The sequence below is a fragment of the Propithecus coquereli genome, unplaced genomic scaffold (assembly GCF_000956105.1).
Source record: "Propithecus coquereli isolate 6110/MARCELLA unplaced genomic scaffold, Pcoq_1.0 Scaffold299, whole genome shotgun sequence".
In the NCBI taxonomy this organism is placed as follows: Eukaryota; Metazoa; Chordata; class Mammalia; order Primates; family Indriidae; genus Propithecus; species Propithecus coquereli.
Window position 1 is genome coordinate 3,263,736 of NW_012148607.1, and position 16,442 is coordinate 3,280,177.

Below are 16,442 nucleotides of genomic sequence, written 5' to 3' on the forward strand. Positions count from 1 at the left end.
GCCCAAGGTGACAGACGGAGCCAGGACTCAAACCTGCACAGGCTCTCTCTGAGCCCACACTCTTGTAACTGCACCATACTGTCTTACGTAGCTTACACGGACTATCATGGCAGCAGCACTTTTTCCAGTTCACAGATAAAATGGTTTCAGACCCAGTCTGGATTCTCTCAGCTGCGCCAAGTTTGGGGGCTGCCATGCACTGTCCTTGGGTCTTTTGTTCTGTGCCCCTTTGATTGCCAGTTAAGGTCCTAGCTTTTTTTTTTTTTTTTTTTGAGACAGAGTCTCACTCTCTTGCCCTGGCTAGAGTGAGTGCCGTGGTGTCAGCCTAGCTCACAGCAACCTCAAACTCCTGGGCTCAAGCGATCTTCCTGCCTCAGCCTCCCGAGTAGCTGGGACTACAGGCATGCGCCATCATGCCCAGCTAATTTTTTTTTCTATATATTTTTAGTTGTCCAATTAATTTCTTTCTATTTTTAGTAGAGACGGGGTCTCGCTCTTGCTCAGGCTGGTCTCGAACTCCTGAGCTCAAACAATCCGCCCGCCTCGGCCTCCCAGAGTGCTGGGATTACTGGCGTGAGCCACCGCGCCCGGCCCAAGGTCCTAGCTTTGATGGCCACCTTGCTGATTTTCCCTGGTGGTTTGACAGAGTAGCAGAATACCCAAGTCTCATTGGTTCCTATTCTCCGTGTTCATTTTAGCTCAGTCACTTAATCCAGCAGCCAAGAGTCTGTCCAGGGTGTATCTGTGTCTATGCACTGGACTCAGTTCATCTGTCTCCCAAGATTCACATGCCCTTGACCCATCCATGCCCCAACTCTGGGAACTGGCCATTTATTTATTGGATAGCCCAGCTGCCACTACTACCTCATTTAGTAACATATCTGGTTATCTTAGTCTGCCCTGGGACGAGAGCTAGGTTTTGATACAGCCTCCAACGTGCCCACTATGGTGGGACTGCAGTGGGCCCAATTTGACCAAACCAGAGGCTTTGACTCTTCTCGTCATTTCCAGTGTCAGACGAACCACCGAGCTTCAGGGTATGGAATCTGGTACCCCCTGTGGCTACCAGCATGGTGGGGTAACACAACTCTTCCCTTCTACCTGTCTGAGACATAGTGGTTCTACAGGGTCTGTCTAGAATACATCCTGCATGACAGAGCAACTAGCTATGTTTTCTTTGAGGCTTTGGCCAACTTCTTGGTAATATACTACCTTATATTTTTGCTCCCTCCTTCCCTGCCTCACTTCCCTTTTCCCCTCACCCTTTATTTATTTATTTATGATTTATTTACTTATTTTTAAGAGAGGGGTCTCACTATGTTGCCCAGGCTGGCCTTGAACTCCTGGGGTCCTCCTGTCTCAGTCTCCTGCCTCCCCAGTAGCTGGAACTACGGCTGTGTACCACTGTGCCCGGCTGCCGCCACTCTTGATGTCCTGGGAGTATAATCCTCAACTAAGTTTGAGCATATAAGCTTTGCCACATACTCTGTTTTCTAGGGAACCGAAAAGAAAGCACACAACAGAGACAAGGTGTGAGGGAGCCAAATGCTGGCTTAGGCAGCAGCGTAAGGCACCAAGTGTATACTGAGCTCTTAAACTGTTCTATTATTTGAATGCATTTTGCCAGGTCTTTGTGCAAAAAGAGCTTACATTCTAGTGAAGTCTAGAAGATGTACAGTTGAGCACTAGAGCACCAATGAGGAAAGAGCACATTTTGGGGAAGGCTCCACAGAGGATATTGGGGCTGGACATTAAATAAAGCCTTCAATCCAGATAGTATAGATTTACTTCATTCTTATGGGCAAAAAGGTTGGCTGTGCCCTATTCTCAGATCAGAACTCAGGATATAACAAAGCCATCTCATTGCCTCTGATTTGTCTTATTTATATATTTACTTAGTTGTTTATTGTATGTTCTTCCTCTCCCATTCACTCCCCAATTTAAAAGCACCTTGAGAATATAGGTTTTGTGTGTCTTATTCATCATCGGATCCTCAGCAACAGAAACAGTGCCTGACACTCAAGGGAGGCACTATAAATATATGCAGACTGATTGACCAACTGGGGTTCATGTCTAGGCAAGAGCAGGAGGAGGAAGACCCAGTTTCCAGCTCCAAGAATCAGGGGATAGGCAGATGTGCCTCCACTTTATTGACCTTAGGATAAGTCTGTGCCTGTTACTGTTTGTTCTCTCTTTTGTTCACAAACATTTATTGCAGGTCTGCTTTATGCTGGGCACTGTGCTGGGTAATACTGATACAGCATGAACAATATGGAAATAATGTTTTGTCTAAAGCAGCTTACAGTCCATAGGGGAGAGACGACAAGGCAATAGACAATTATAAAACAATGTGATAAATGCTGTAGGTACATAGTAGAATCACCTAACCTATCATATGGGTGGGATTAAGGAGGCATTCACCGATAATGGGGATTACCAGGCATTCCCAAATTTAGCCCAGAGCCATACGTTAAGGTCAGATCTCAGAGGTGGTAGGGCCCAGAAATGATGTCATTGTCTTAAGTGAAAATCTGTGGATGGCACACAGAGGTGCTTGGTAACTGAAGCTGGGCCTAGAAGATGGGTCCTGACTGACTGGGAAGCTGTCAAAGCCATCACTAGCTTGGCCAAGGCTGGAGTTTCCCAGCTCATAAATTGGTACCCATGACTTCCCAGAGAGGCATAACCAAGATGAAAAAACACATCTCTGGCTTTGGCCAGACTTCTCTCCAGCTGACTGGAAAGACCGACTGTGGGAGCTTCTCACAGCTGAGGCCAGAAGCCTTCTCAACCTGAAGTTTCCTTCCAGTGGGCCCGAACAAGTCAGTTCCTGCTTCTTTAGGAAGGCCCTTCAGAAATCGAAGCATTTCCTTCTCAGCCTAAACCCCGCCTCCTCTCAGGTTTCCCCCAGGCCCATATCAGAGAGTAGACGATAATAATTACTTGTTGAATGCACGAATCATAAGAACGTATCATCTAAATAGAACCTGTCATCTTAAGAGCCTATACTCACCTTATGGGTATCTTAGAAGGTGGGAAAAGAGAGAGGGGGATCTGGGTCCCTCTAGGCCTTAGAAAGTTTTCGTTTAAAAAAAAAAATTCCTTTCACAGCTCGGAAGTGCCCCCGCCCTGCCTTCTCTTCTGAGTACGTGCAACCTCAAAACTACAAGTCCCATAAGGCCGGCCGCCGGGAGTCACCATCTTGACACACCTTAGCGCGCATGTCGGCGGGAGAGCGCGCATTTGGGGCGAAGAAGCTCCGCCCCACCACAGCCCATTGGTCAAAGGGGCCGGCAGCGGGCCCAGCGGTTGGCCACAGCGCCCGCCCGTCCGCCGCGTCGGTCGGGGTCAGAGTGCGCGGAGGTGAGTCGGTGTGTTGTGGACTCGTGGTGCTGGCTGCCGCTTTTGAGGCGGCCGGGAACGGGCGGTGGGGAGCAGGCGGAGGTGGCCCTTCCTCTGTCTGGCCGGCGCCGCAGTCGGCGCGGGCCGCGCCCGTCGCCGTCCACTGCCCTGAGCGCCTGCTGAGGCCAAGGGAGACGTCGGGGCCTGCACCTGGAGGGAGCCTGCCGCGCTGGCCCCAAGGAGGGGGCGTTGCCATGGCAACAGCCTCTCCCGCAGCTGACGTGGGGCGGGGGCGGCCCTGGGAAGGAGGGCTGGTCTCCTGGCCCCCTGCCCCTCCCCTTACGCTCCCCTGGACTTGGATGGGCCCGAGTTGGGGGCAACACCCCGGGGTGGGTGATGCTGAGTGGCCCCCGGATTGGGCCCTGGGTAATGCATGCGGGGTGAGGGTCGCGTCGCACACATTTTGTGCGGCCTGGGTGCTGGCCCATGTGCTCACCCTGGATGCATGATCTACTGAGTAACGTTGTGGTGGAGGGGGCGCGGGGCAGGGCTTTGCAAGACAAACTGGGTGAGTTGATTAAGGGGGCTGACTTTTTACATAGGATTTCTAGAGAAGAGGAAGAGAGGTTTGACCAGAGAGGCTAGAAACGGAGCAAGAAGATTGTAGATAGAACATCCCCTTTCCCCCCTCCCTGACACAGACACGCACACAAGGTTAGCAGTTTATCTCTTTGTAAATCTGAAGTGGTGGTAGTAGTGATGGAAAGAGTGGATAAGGGGCCTAACCTGGCTAGCTTTCTGTTTGCCTTTCCTGTAAATGGTCCAGCAACAGGTGTTTTCTTAAAACAAAGCATGAACTTGGGCTGAGGCTTGATTGCGAGTTCTTGAAAAATATAACTGCTTCTTGTTGACTTGGAAGATGCTTTATGTGGGGCCCCCTCAATGGGGGTTCGGATTGTGACCTTACGGATGGATTTTGTAACTGATAGTGCCCCATCATTGCCTTAGCTAGAGGTGTCTGGCCACCTCAGTGGCATTTACTCATGTCAGACGTTTTATCAGTCTCCCAGCTGAAGGGCAGTAAAACACGAATCCCATTGGCCAAAGACTATATACTCTTTGAACTATACTAGGTTGTGATTGGCTGAATGATTTTGATTGTACAATTTCTTCCAGAAATTGGCTTCATCAAATTCTGCTTTATTCTGACTTTATCATACACAGCATACCTTGTTTTAGTGGGTTCGTGCTTGAAGCTTAAGTATATTATACCTGAATCCCCTACCATTTAAAAGCCAATTTATAAACAGGGACTTGGAGTGTGACTCCGCTAATGTGTGTCTGTGATCTTGGTTAGAAACCCACTTGGCTGCTTTTCATCAGGAGGTGGAGGGTGGGGGAAGGGAGCTGCCGGGAAGTGATTGATAAGGTTTCCTTTATGGATTCTGTGGTGCTTCACTGGAGCTCAGAGCACTTTGGCAACTTAAGCACTCCAAATTAAAAGCCCATTAACAATTCCTGCCCAAAGATCCTGTAAATAATCAGCTAGCTAGGTCATAGAGCTTGGCTAAGAGCTCTCCTTCCGACTTGAAATTTCCAAATAAAAGTGCTTTTATTCCTTTTCATTTTGAAATGTGTTTTCTTTGTATTGGGGTAAACTGGTGAGTGGCCTTTTCCCAGGGGATCTGAGTAGAATAAAGTCTTAAATGTATGGAATAATAGACAGGAATATGTTGGTTCCAATTCTAGGTGTTTCTTTGTGCAAAGAGCATCACTAGCTTACAAGGGCATCTCTGCAACTTCTGATGCTTTGGAAGATCTAAATTAGTTTATCAATATGATGGATATCCATTGATGCTTTGACTTGGAGTTACCTTGACTTTCTTAGAACTTGAGACAGGCTCGGAAGTATCCTGAAAGTGTTGCCTGGTCCATGTGACCATATGGCCTGTGGGTTTGTGGCAACCAACCCCTCCCTGAGTCCTGGTCCAGCCTTAGTTCCAAAGTTCTGAATATTGTTGGACTTACCAGTGTTTTCTTCTTTGACTAGACTAGGATTCTGAAATTAGCCAGAGAGCCACCACTTCATGACCATCTTTCTCAGTTCAGGCTCAGATATGGTAAATGTTTAGTATAAGCCTCCTTAGGAGGAAAAGTATACTATTAGAGAACATGAAAATCATTACAAAAAACAAATAATAGTACTAAGCTTCTGAAAGCTCTGTAGGGGTACTGTCTTTCCACATAGATAGCTGTTATCCCAGAGTTTGAGTTTAGGAGTTAGAGATGTAGTATGATCCTTAATGGGGATTTGATCCTTTGTATTGAAATAGACTTGTTGCAGAGATGTGTATTTATTCACAGCATTGGGGCATTCCAGCTCTCACAGAACCTTCTGCATCCCCAGCAGCCAGTCTTGGCATCTTCGAAGTAAGGAGAGGTGAGAATCCTATTGCATGGTCAAGTTAAGTATTTGGACTTGGTGGGTAGAGGGTGGGGGTCGGTACAGATTTTATTTTTCTGTAACTTTTTGTGAAAAAGCAGCAATGCTCAATATGCTCAAAGCATATTGAAACTTACCCAGAGTCTATAAAGTGGTGGGAGTTGAAGGGGGGGCATCCAGACTCTCAAATTCTGTCATGATTTCTTTATGTGCATCTCATAAGCACCTACTTTAGGTTCAGGGTGGTTGCATGGAGCCAGAATAGTTCTTTACCCTGAGAAATACACATCTTAAAACAAGAGGAAGAAACACATTCATTTGGCTTTTCATAGCATATTTGACCAAGGCCTTTGGGATCTTGATTTAATTTGGGTTGTTTGTCACCTTTGGGTGGTTAATCCCAACCTATCTCCATTTTACAGGGATTGAGGTTAGCTAAAGAGGGGGACTCTGATGATTGATATCCAGGGACTCAGAGGCTGTTTGTTCGGTAACTAAGGGCCAGGCACTTTGATGGTTCCTGGGATTGTGATGGTGAACAAGACAGCCACTGTCCTTGACACCAAAGAGCTTACAAATTCAAAGCAGATAGTAAAAAGGTAGTTACTCTGAGAGTGCTATAGTAAGGGAACTGTAGGTACTTTGGCAGTACTCACAAGGGTCCCTAACCCAGACTTGTGGACTCAGAGGAAGCCTCTCAGAGGAAGTAAGCTCCTCACCTAGAATTAGATGAAGACATGAGGGACCAAGTGCCAGAACTTCATTGAGTTTGAGAAAATTTAGTGTGGTTGCAATAGAGTGTTTAGTGGGCAGGGGACAGGAGAATATGTAGAGATGGGACAGGAGAATATGTAGAGATGAAGCAGGAAAGGTAAGCAGAGGCCAGAGCCTTATAAACTCTTAGGATTAGATGGGGGGAAGAGTAGAAAAAAGATTAGATTAGAGGTCTGCAAATTTTTACAGTAAAGGACAAGATAGTAAATATTCAGGCTTTGTGAGTCTCTGGCACGGTTACTCTGTGGTTATGCATGAAAGAAGCCATAGACGATGTGAAAATGAATGAGCATGGATGTGTTCCAATAAAACTTTATTTGTAAAAAAAGGTGGCAGCTGGATTTGGCCCATGGACTATAGTTTGCTGACCCCTGGATCAGATTTAAGAACAGTAAGAAACCATAAAAAAGTTCGAAGCAGTAGATCGACATTAGATTTGTGTTTTAGGCTGGGCACGGTGGCTCACGCCTGTAATCCTAGCACTGTGGGAGGCTGAGGTGGGAGGATTACTTGAGGTCAGGAGTTCGAGACCAGCGTGAGCAAGAGCAAGACCCTGTCTCTACTAAAAATAGAAAAAATTAGCCGGGCCTGGTGGTATACACCTGTAGTCCCAGCTACTCGGGAGGTTGAGGCAGGAGGATTGCTTGAGCCCAGGACTTTGAGGTTGCTGCGAGCTAGGCTGATGCCATGGCACTCAAGCCTGGGCGACAAAGTGAGACTCTGTCTCAAAAAAAAAAAGATTTGTGTTTTAGAAAGTTTGCTCTGATTTCAGTGTGAAGAATAGATTGAAGGGGACAGACAGTACTGGAGGCATAGAGACCAGTCATGAGGCTGTGGCAGTTACATGGGTAGCATTTTATATTTCCTCTTTTGTGGCAATATTTTGAATCTTTGCACATTTATGTATATTGGTTCACTTTACTAACTTCCTGGCCATCTACTGGAGCTTACTGGATGTCTACTAAAGAATCTGCTGGAGGTACCAGCTCCTATTTCACAGCCTGGAAAAGATGGAGGGAGGGAAAGTTAGTATAGAATGAATTAAAGGTTTGGGGAACTACATTCTAATGAAAGAAGTATGGAATAAATGGAGCCCTGGAAGGGATCTTGTTCTTAGGGCTCATAGCTTAATGTCCATTACTTTGAACTTTTTGAACTGTACATGCAGAGGATGACCCATTTTCCTAAGCTTTCCAAGGAATTGTCCTCATTCTATATATGTCCTACTCAGTTTCTCCTTTCCTTGCTTGTAGTAGACTGATGACCTTTTCCCAGATTTGGAAATACTTCTCAATTCACATATGATAGTATATGTCAGGTACAGGAACCAAATAAAGTACTGTATTTGTTGAGTGTCCAATGAATAGGTTAGAGCCAATAATCCTGTGTCTGTTCTTTCCTTTTGTCTCTTTTTCCTACAAGCCCCAGTGTACTTATGTTGCTGGAAGGAAGCTTATAGGTTTCTGGTAACGGTGTTTATGTGATCTTGGGCAAGTGACTTACCTCTCTGAGCTTCACTTTGCTATCTGTAAAATGGAGGTAATGGGACTTAATAGAATTAGTTAAAGGATTTAATAATGTAGGTAAAGCTCTTAGAATAGTGTCTTAATAACTTTTATTACTAATAGTGTTTTACACAATAATTTTTTAAAAAACAGCCAGTAGTTGGGTGATTTGCCCTTTGGCTTACTATACTTTGGGTCCTCTCAATTGTCATTGTGTCCATATGATAGAAACATAGTCCCTGGTAGTGGTAGCCAGCAGACAGGAGGAATTTACAACTAAAGTAAGGAAGCACTCTTCATAATGGAAAATTTTCAGACAGCAGGAGTTCCATGCAGAATCCCAGAACTTTTTTCAGGGTGGACCTTAGTCCCAACACCATCAGTAAAGTGAATTGAGTGAGCAGCTTCCCGATAGAAATTCACCAAAGTGTGACCAGTCATTCCTCCCTGTTTAGGGTCATTTATTAGTGTTGCCACCCTGGTGGCCCTACATCTTTGTAAAGTGCTTCTCGAATATTTTTTATTACTTTTCACCAGCACTCTGGGAAGTGGGTCAGGTGGTCAGCATTCTTGTCCTTGCTATCCACGTGAAGAAACTGAGGCCCAGGAAGGTTAAGTGAGTTGCCTGAGGTCTTGCTGTGAGGTACTGTCAAAGCTAGTGCGTATTTGCTTCCAGATGAAATTGTTTTAGTTTATTGCTGTGATTTCGCTTCCCTTCAGTGAGAGATGTGTAGTCATTGCAGAACTGCAGTCTAATGCATGCCTCGTCTGGGTGTACTAGGCTTGATTTGGGTCCCACTTTATCCATTTGGTTCTGTTGGGTTTTAATTAATGACTGCTAGGACCAGATCTGTTGGGATGCAGATTTCCTTTGGGTCGTTTTTTTTAGCCTTTCCTCCTTGGGGACATTCCTTGGGGAGCTTTGGGTTACGAGGGATTGCTTTGATATGTTCAAAATTGTGCCTTGTGCCCCACAGCTACAGGTAAAATCAAAAGGCAGATAATTTATGGGAGTGTCAGAGCTGGCCGCTGGCACCTCAGGAGGCCATTAGTATGCCTGTTCAGACCCTCTGTGTCCTTGCAATTGATTCCTCTTTGCATGAGCCTGATTTGGGAAGCTGTAGATCTGTGGGTAGTGATTGGATGTGACAGTCCAAACACCGGTCCCTAAATTAATCCTTTTAATAGTATTCCGACACCAGGGCAATTCTCTCTCTCTCTCTCTCTCTCTAAGTGGGGAGGATAGAATGGGGTAGGCTAGGAGGAAGGATAGAAAGAGAAAGAAAAGAAGCTTTGTTCGGTTCTTAGGCCCTGCTCTGTTCTAGCATATTCTAATTCCAGAGCAGTTGGCATCATGACTTGGGGTATCTTAATGCATTCAGCAAACATTTACTTGTACTTACTCTGTGCCTGGTCCTGTGCTGGGAATACAGAAATGAATAAAACGTGGTCATTGCCCTTAAGGATGTAGCTCAGTGTTTCTTAGGCTTTTAAAACTCATGCACCACTTAGATTAAAAAGGAAAAAAAAAAAAACTAATCTCATGCTCTTCTTTAATGCTATTTGAAATTTTAAAATGCATTAAAGGTCTGACAAAAACCAAGTCAAAGAATTATCATGCCAAATATGCGTTCTATACACACATGTACACGTATTCCTATATGGCTATCTTCCATCCTTCTCCCCTAACTCCTTGAAAATTACTGGTAGTAAGAGAAACAGATACTAACACCTTACAACATAGTGAGATAAAAGTTTTGAAATAAGAATAAACTCTGCTACTGGATCACACTGAAGCAATTAACTTTATGATGGGGTGTCAGAGAAAGCTACTAAAACGGGAGTATTTGAGCTGGATTTTGAAGAAGGAGCAATAATTTGCCTGGTAAAGAATGGAAGTGCATTCTTAAACAGAGGGAGTAGCATTCACCAAGGCACAGATTTGTAAAAGGAAACATCACATTTGGGAACCTGAGTAAGAGCTGATTGAAACCCTGCTTCCGACCAGTTTTTCCTCTCTATAAGATGGAAAGATTTGCTCCTCTGGAATTGTGTTTGAGAGGAGGCTTCAAGTTCTTGTGCTACAGTTGTTTTAATTCAAGGCAGCCTTTCCTGTTTCTACTTTTGTGCTTGGGGCTCCGATTTTTCTTTTTAAAGTATGAAAAAAATTATGAAAAACAAATTGGGATGATTTGGACGCAATTATTACTTAAGGTTGAGTTACTTTTAATTAAAGTCACATTTTACCTCAGAAGAAAAACTGGAGTTGATATGCATTGTTAGCCCTATGGCTGATGGAGGAGTCAGTCATGTGGGGAAACCTGGATCAGCAGACACGGCGGAGGAGAATAGGGCCCCAAAGAGCTGAGCACCTGTGAGCCTTAGTTTCCGTATGTATTGATAGTTGGGAGGATTAAGTGAGATAAAATATGTAAATCAGCAATATAGTACCTGGCTTATAGTGGATTTTCAGAAAATGGTGTTTCCCTTTTCTCTTATGTGTTAACAACGGTGGCTATCTTCTATTGAGCACTTACTGTTGTGCTACATTGTATGGTTGTATCGAACCCCAAAGATACAGGTGTTATTACTATAGCAGTTATTGCAAAGAATTTGTAGAGTCAGGGTTTGAACCTATGTTTGTCTAATACCAGTGGGTTACCCTAGATCATGTGACTCCTTGCTTCTATACCAATTCTCCATCTCAGAAGCATGAGTATAGGAAGTATTAAACGATTCTGGGTACCTCTCTTCTGGGGTCAGATGCTGTCTACAAGTGCAGGAGGTACTTAAAGGGATGGCATACCATACCGTGCCCTCCCTCCACCTCTAGCCTATTTATAGTGTGTCAGGAAACAAGGCTTTGCCCCTCTTAGTGTGTGATGGGATCGCAGTTGACTTTCAGAAAGATGTCTGGCTTTGGCCCCTGGAAGGAGTTTGCCCAAACTACTGGGCATGGCTGATGACAAACAATAGGCAAATCACAAGCGATTGCCTCTTTTTATGTGTTGCCTCAAGCTGCTGAGACAGGCCTATTGAAGGGGAGAGCGAACCTGCTGTGTCCTGTGATGTTGCCCTCAGAATTCAATGTTCCTGAAGGCCTTTAGTGACTTTAGCTCTGCCAGCAGTTTGGGATTAGCAGCTGCTTCTGAGTTGGGGGAGCTCTCCCCAGCCCTGCCTTGGAGCAGAAGCAGCTGTCGCTATAAGCCATGGCAGTTACTGGTTGTAGAGAGGAGATTTTTGTTGAGATGAGGAGCCAGTTTTAGCGTCCCTGCTTCCTTTCCACTTTGGGGCTTTCAGAAAGTCATGTAGAGGTTCCAGGGTATGTCCAGCCTTCAGCAGACTAGACAAAGCCCTCAGACCCCTGGCTTCTCCTGTGAGACTGTGCAGAAGCTTGGGGGATGAGCAGTGAGGCCTGTTCCTTGTTGTTGGCACAGGGGCCTGAGACCCTGGCCTAAGCATCAGGAGCCCTGTGTTCTATCCTTTGTCTTTCTTGTTATGTGAACCTTGGGCAGTCCTTTTCTCTTTTAGGGCCTTGTTTTCCCTGGCTGGTTAGACTGTTACCTCTTAGATTTTCTTTCACCTTTGACAGTGTGTGATTTTCACAGAAGGTGCTCTGGCAGTAAGGATGCATTCATTAGAGTGCAGATTGTGACTTTTGAAGGCTTGCAGTTTATTTATATTTTTCCCAGGCTATTTTTAGCTGCCTGAGACAAAGCCTGTGACTGAGTAAGTTCCAGATAGGTGTTACCATGTTCTTTGTCGTTGTTTCTGTGACTCAGGTGGCTGAACACTTGTGATACTACAGGTTAGATTGGGACAGGGACTTGCTTACGGACTGGGGACTAAGGAAACTATGGCTGTAGTGGTCCCAGGTGCTTCCAGTCAGCTGGACTCAGAACCTGCTTCTGGTACCTTGGAGTTTCTGGGGAATGTTCCCTTACCTCCCAGTCTGCCTTTTAATGGAATGGATTGAATCCAGGGATGGTTCATACCCATACCCTCCTAGAGAGTCCACGCATATGTGGCTGGGAGGTGGAGTGGGAGTAGACCACCTGTTTCGTATGGGCCCTCTTCTTTTCGCTGAGGCTCCCCTAGCTTGTGTATGTGGAAGTTAAAAGATAACCCCCTTCCTCCGCTCTCCCTTTCCCCCTCCAGTAATGGAGGCTATAAAATGTCTATTTACCCAAGACACCAGAACGACTCCTCTGTGGTTCCACTAATCTGGTGATTTGGTGCTTCTTTGGTCTCTCAGGTAAATACAGATTGAGTCTTTTTATAAAGGCATATTATTTCCCTCATTAAATGTGTGTTTTGGCACATGTGTTATTTACCTGATAGACAGTAATGGCTGCAGAGGAGCCATTGGTGTCTGTTGTGTAAATACTCTGCACAGAGACCGTCCTCCAGGGGCTGTGGCTAAGGCCTGTTTCTCCAAATTGGGCTGGCCCCATGGCAATCCCTATTTATCCCTCCCCTGTCCCCATTGGGGGGCTGGTCCCTACATTTTGAGGAGAGAATCATTCATTATCCTCCTTGCCACAGGCTGCTTAGTACCTTTAATTTGCTAGGAGAAGGAAAAGGATGTCTGAGAATAAATGTGTGTAAATCTTGATCTCAGATGAAAGATAGTTTGCAGTAATACACAGAATCATAAACTGTTTCTTTTGAATTCTGGTCCTATTTGATGTTTTAAGCTATAGACTTATATTCTACAAACCTGTGACTAAAGTGTAAAAACATCAATAGAAAAGAGAAATCCCTAAGATGCCAGGGGGAACAGGGCAGGTGGGCTGCTGCTGCGGGGGTTACAGGAGTGTTTCATCAGAAGGCCCTGTGGTGGCAGGAGTGCCAGTGAGGGGCACTGAGTGGGCACTCGTCTGGTGGAGACTGGGCTAGATAGAGAGGAACTATTTGGGCTTACAGACACTTTTTTTTTTTTTTTTTTTGAGACAGAGTCTTGCTCTGTTGGCCGGGCCAGACTGCCGTGGCGTCAGCCTAGCTCATAGCAACCTCAAACTCCTGGGCTCAAGTGATCTTTCTGCCTCAGCCTCCCAAGTAGCTGGGACTACAGGCATGTGCCACCATGCCCGGCTAATTTTTTATATATATTTTTAGTTGTCCAGATCATTTCTTTCTATTTTTTTAGTAGAGACAGGGTCTCGCTCTTGCTCAGGCTGGTCTCGAACTCCTGACCTTGAGCGATCCACCCGCCTCGGCCTCCCAGAGTGCTAGGATTACAGGCGTGAGCCACCGCGCCCGGCCTCATATTTTAACTTCTTTCTCTAACAGTGAGAAACCTGGTTCCCATTATCCTTAATATATGCACTTCTTTGATCAATCCCTCTGAATGTAACTAATCTCCCATTGCTGTCACTGCCCTTTACCCCTCATGAATACCTCTTTTACCCTGCCTATGACTCCCCACATCAGACTGCCTCCGACATGGATGCTGTCCACACCCCCACTTGGCTTCAACATGCTACACCATACCTTCCCCACTCCTTGTGAATACCCTCACCCTGCCTGGGCTCTGGCACTCCTCCCAGACCCCTCCGGCTCACCTCACTCCAACTGGTGTAGATACCTGCCTTCCTCTGCTGCACTTAATGGCTTTAGGGTTGAATTTTTCAGGAAGGGAAGAGGAGGAGCTACTCTATTTCTTGCTTGAGTTGAACTTGGTTGTTAGAAGTAAGGGAAGTATGGAATCCAGTGACTGTGGACATGTGGCGGCCTGGCCTCCTAATGTTAACTCTCGAGACTTCGTACAAGAGAAACTTTTTGATGTGGGTGAAATCAGGTGAGAATGCAAGGCCTACGGGCAAGAGAACCATTGGCCATCAGTGTGTTGTCCATGGGAGGGAATAGGGTATTTTCTATGGAACGTCTAGAGTGTTTTAGAGATGGAGGAGACATCAGTGTTACTCTCTAAGGCTGCCTTATGCACTAATTGGATTTACAGGCCCAGAGAATGGGAATCCAGGCTTGACCAAGTGGGCAAAGCCCAGTATGATAGTAGTAGTAATAATAGTAGGCTGATATTTATGGTGCTCTTATGTGCCAGACACTGCTCTTAGTGCTTTATATGTGTTGTCTCATTTTATTCTCAATAATGGAGTAGGTGATATTATTAGTGTCATTTTATAGGTGAGGAATTAAAGAACAGAGCTTGCCCAAGATGCCACGGCTAATCAGTGGCAAAGCCAGGATTGAAACCTGGAAGCCCTCCTTAATCATGATGCTTAATTGCCTGTAGTATTTGGCAAACATGGTCTGGTTGACTGTGTATACTGTGCATACCGTATACACATTGGAGAACTTTAAGACTTAAAAGTCTTTATGCATGGCCTGACTTCATGGAGTTAGAGGAGTTCTAAGGCCTTAAGGGACTTTGGATCCAAACTAGAATGGGTGATTTGAGCAGACTGGTGTCTCCCATCTCAATGAGACTTCCAGTACTATTCAGGAGTGGGTGATATAAAGAATTATTTTGGCTCTGCCTTTCAAAGAGATATTGGCTTCTTGCCTTTCTAAGGGATTCTGTAGTGAAACCCAAGCCATCTGGAGAAGTTTTGGTTGCATTTTGGTGAGGCTATAAAGCAATGGTGAAAACAAGTGCTATGCTTGTGCAGGATCCATGAAGACCTTGAGATATTTTTTAGTCTTAGCTCCACTGAATCTCCCTGCAACTCACTATAGGGACAGGAAGCTTGAGGACCTACACTGGCATATATCCTAATATGCAGGCAAGTTATTGTAGCTCATTTGGTGAGTCAGGAGAGAGGTTGAAAGAAAAGTAATACTTGGCGTTGTCCTTTTCCTCTCTGGTCGTAGTGGCCTTGTTGCCTTAGAGTATGCTCTGGACTTCACAGGGTGATATCCCTCTGCCCTACGTGGAGGGAGCCAGGCGTCCCCTCGCAGCCATTCAGAGGCAAGCTTTTGTTGGAATGGGGCTTCAGAAAGCATAAACGGTGGCCATTTCTGTATTGAGTGGTGAGGTTTCTTTACTTGAGGATTAAAGTTGAGGGAAATTTGAATGTTGGGTATAACAGGGGGAAAGACAAAATTTCTGCTTTGTTCTTATATTTTTTTTTAAGGAAGCTTGAGTTATTTGTGAGTAAAACTATAGGCTTTGATTTTTATATTTAGTTAGCCTTCTGAGGAGCAAGCATTCTGCAAATTTAAAGGGAAAACTTAAAGGAAAAGTGATTCAATTTTTTTTTTTTTTTTGCACATGTTCACTCAGAAAACTTTACTAGACTTTTAGCATTGCTCCCATTACTGCCACATCTGGGTTTTCTTTTTCTTCCCTATTTAAAAAGTCCTGCAGTCATTCAAAGGCCTCTAGTAGAGAATGAGTCTAAAGGCAGAAAATGAGAAGGCCTAAGGCTGTTGCCAGCTGTGCTCTCCAGGCGGTGTTCATTCCCCCAGGGTGCCACTTACCAGTGTGGGGGCTGGGAACCACCGGAATGTCTCGAGCAAACTCCCCTGTGATTGGCTTTGTTTGCTTTCACCTTGGGAGAAGGGAGGAGGGTATGTGGAGATGTCAAGAATCAGACAGGAAAGCCAGGGGCAAATGGCTCCTAATGGAGCTGAGGAGAGAGCCTGGGACATTTTCTGCTGTGTTTCTGCGTCTACTTAGCTCCTAGGACTGATTGTGCAACAGGGTCACCTCATGTTACTTTGGGACCCAAAGCTTTAATGTTAACTGTTGCCACCTGAGAAGTGACCGCAAAATTTTTCTCTCTTTTCTCTTTTGATCTTTAAGATGAAGGCCGGTGTTGCATGTTGTTTTGAGAAAGATCTGGGAGACTCAGAGCTGTAATAATGCTGCAGGTGCTGGTATTAGGGTCTTGAACTTTAGTAATGAGTGCTGTGATTTAGAAAAGGGGCCTAGAAACACTGGGGAGTGGCTCATGTTGTGTGGATATTCCTGAAGACTAGATGGAACAGGACCACAGCGGGAGGGGAGTAACCCAGGCTCTCTGTTCTTTTTTTTTTTTTTTTAACTTTCCTCCCCTAAGTTTTAGATGCTTCTGGATGTTCAATGCTAGCACCTTTACAGACTGGAGCAGCTCGATTTTCTTCGTATTTACTTTCAAGAGCAAGAAAAGTGCTGGGCTCCCACTTATTTTCTCCCTGTGGTGTTCCGGAGTTCTGCTCCATATCCACCAGAAAGCTGGCGGCCCACGGCTTTGGCGCATCCATGGCGGCAATGGTGTCCTTCCCTCCCCAGAGGTATCACTACTTTTTAGTGCTCGACTTTGAGGCCACGTGCGACAAGCCACAGATTCATCCTCAGGTAACTGTTGCATCATTGCTTTAGCAAAGGTGGGGTGGGCAAGGAGGGAGGGAGGATAGTCTTGCTTCCTGGGACC

At 45.4% G+C, this 16,442-nt stretch overlaps 1 protein-coding gene across 5 annotated transcripts in view; it reads left to right on the plus strand.

Annotated features, from left to right (window-relative positions):
- Positions 1 to 3,343: 3,343 nt before the first annotated feature.
- Positions 3,344 to 16,442, plus strand: part of ERI3 (ERI1 exoribonuclease family member 3) — a 130,962-nt gene continuing 117,863 nt past the window's right edge. The window contains exons 1-3 of one of the 5 annotated variants that reach the window (XM_012649008.1): positions 3,350 to 3,731; positions 5,707 to 5,782; positions 16,089 to 16,366. In XM_012649008.1, the coding sequence (XP_012504462.1) occupies positions 3,597 to 3,731; positions 5,707 to 5,782; positions 16,089 to 16,366 (489 nt within the window). In that variant the 5' untranslated portion in view covers positions 3,350 to 3,596. Of the gene's footprint in view, positions 3,732 to 5,693; positions 5,783 to 16,088; positions 16,367 to 16,442 lie in introns of those variants that run through there. The other 4 variants (XM_012649010.1, XM_012649012.1, XM_012649011.1 and 1 more) reach the window with 4 other exon arrangements.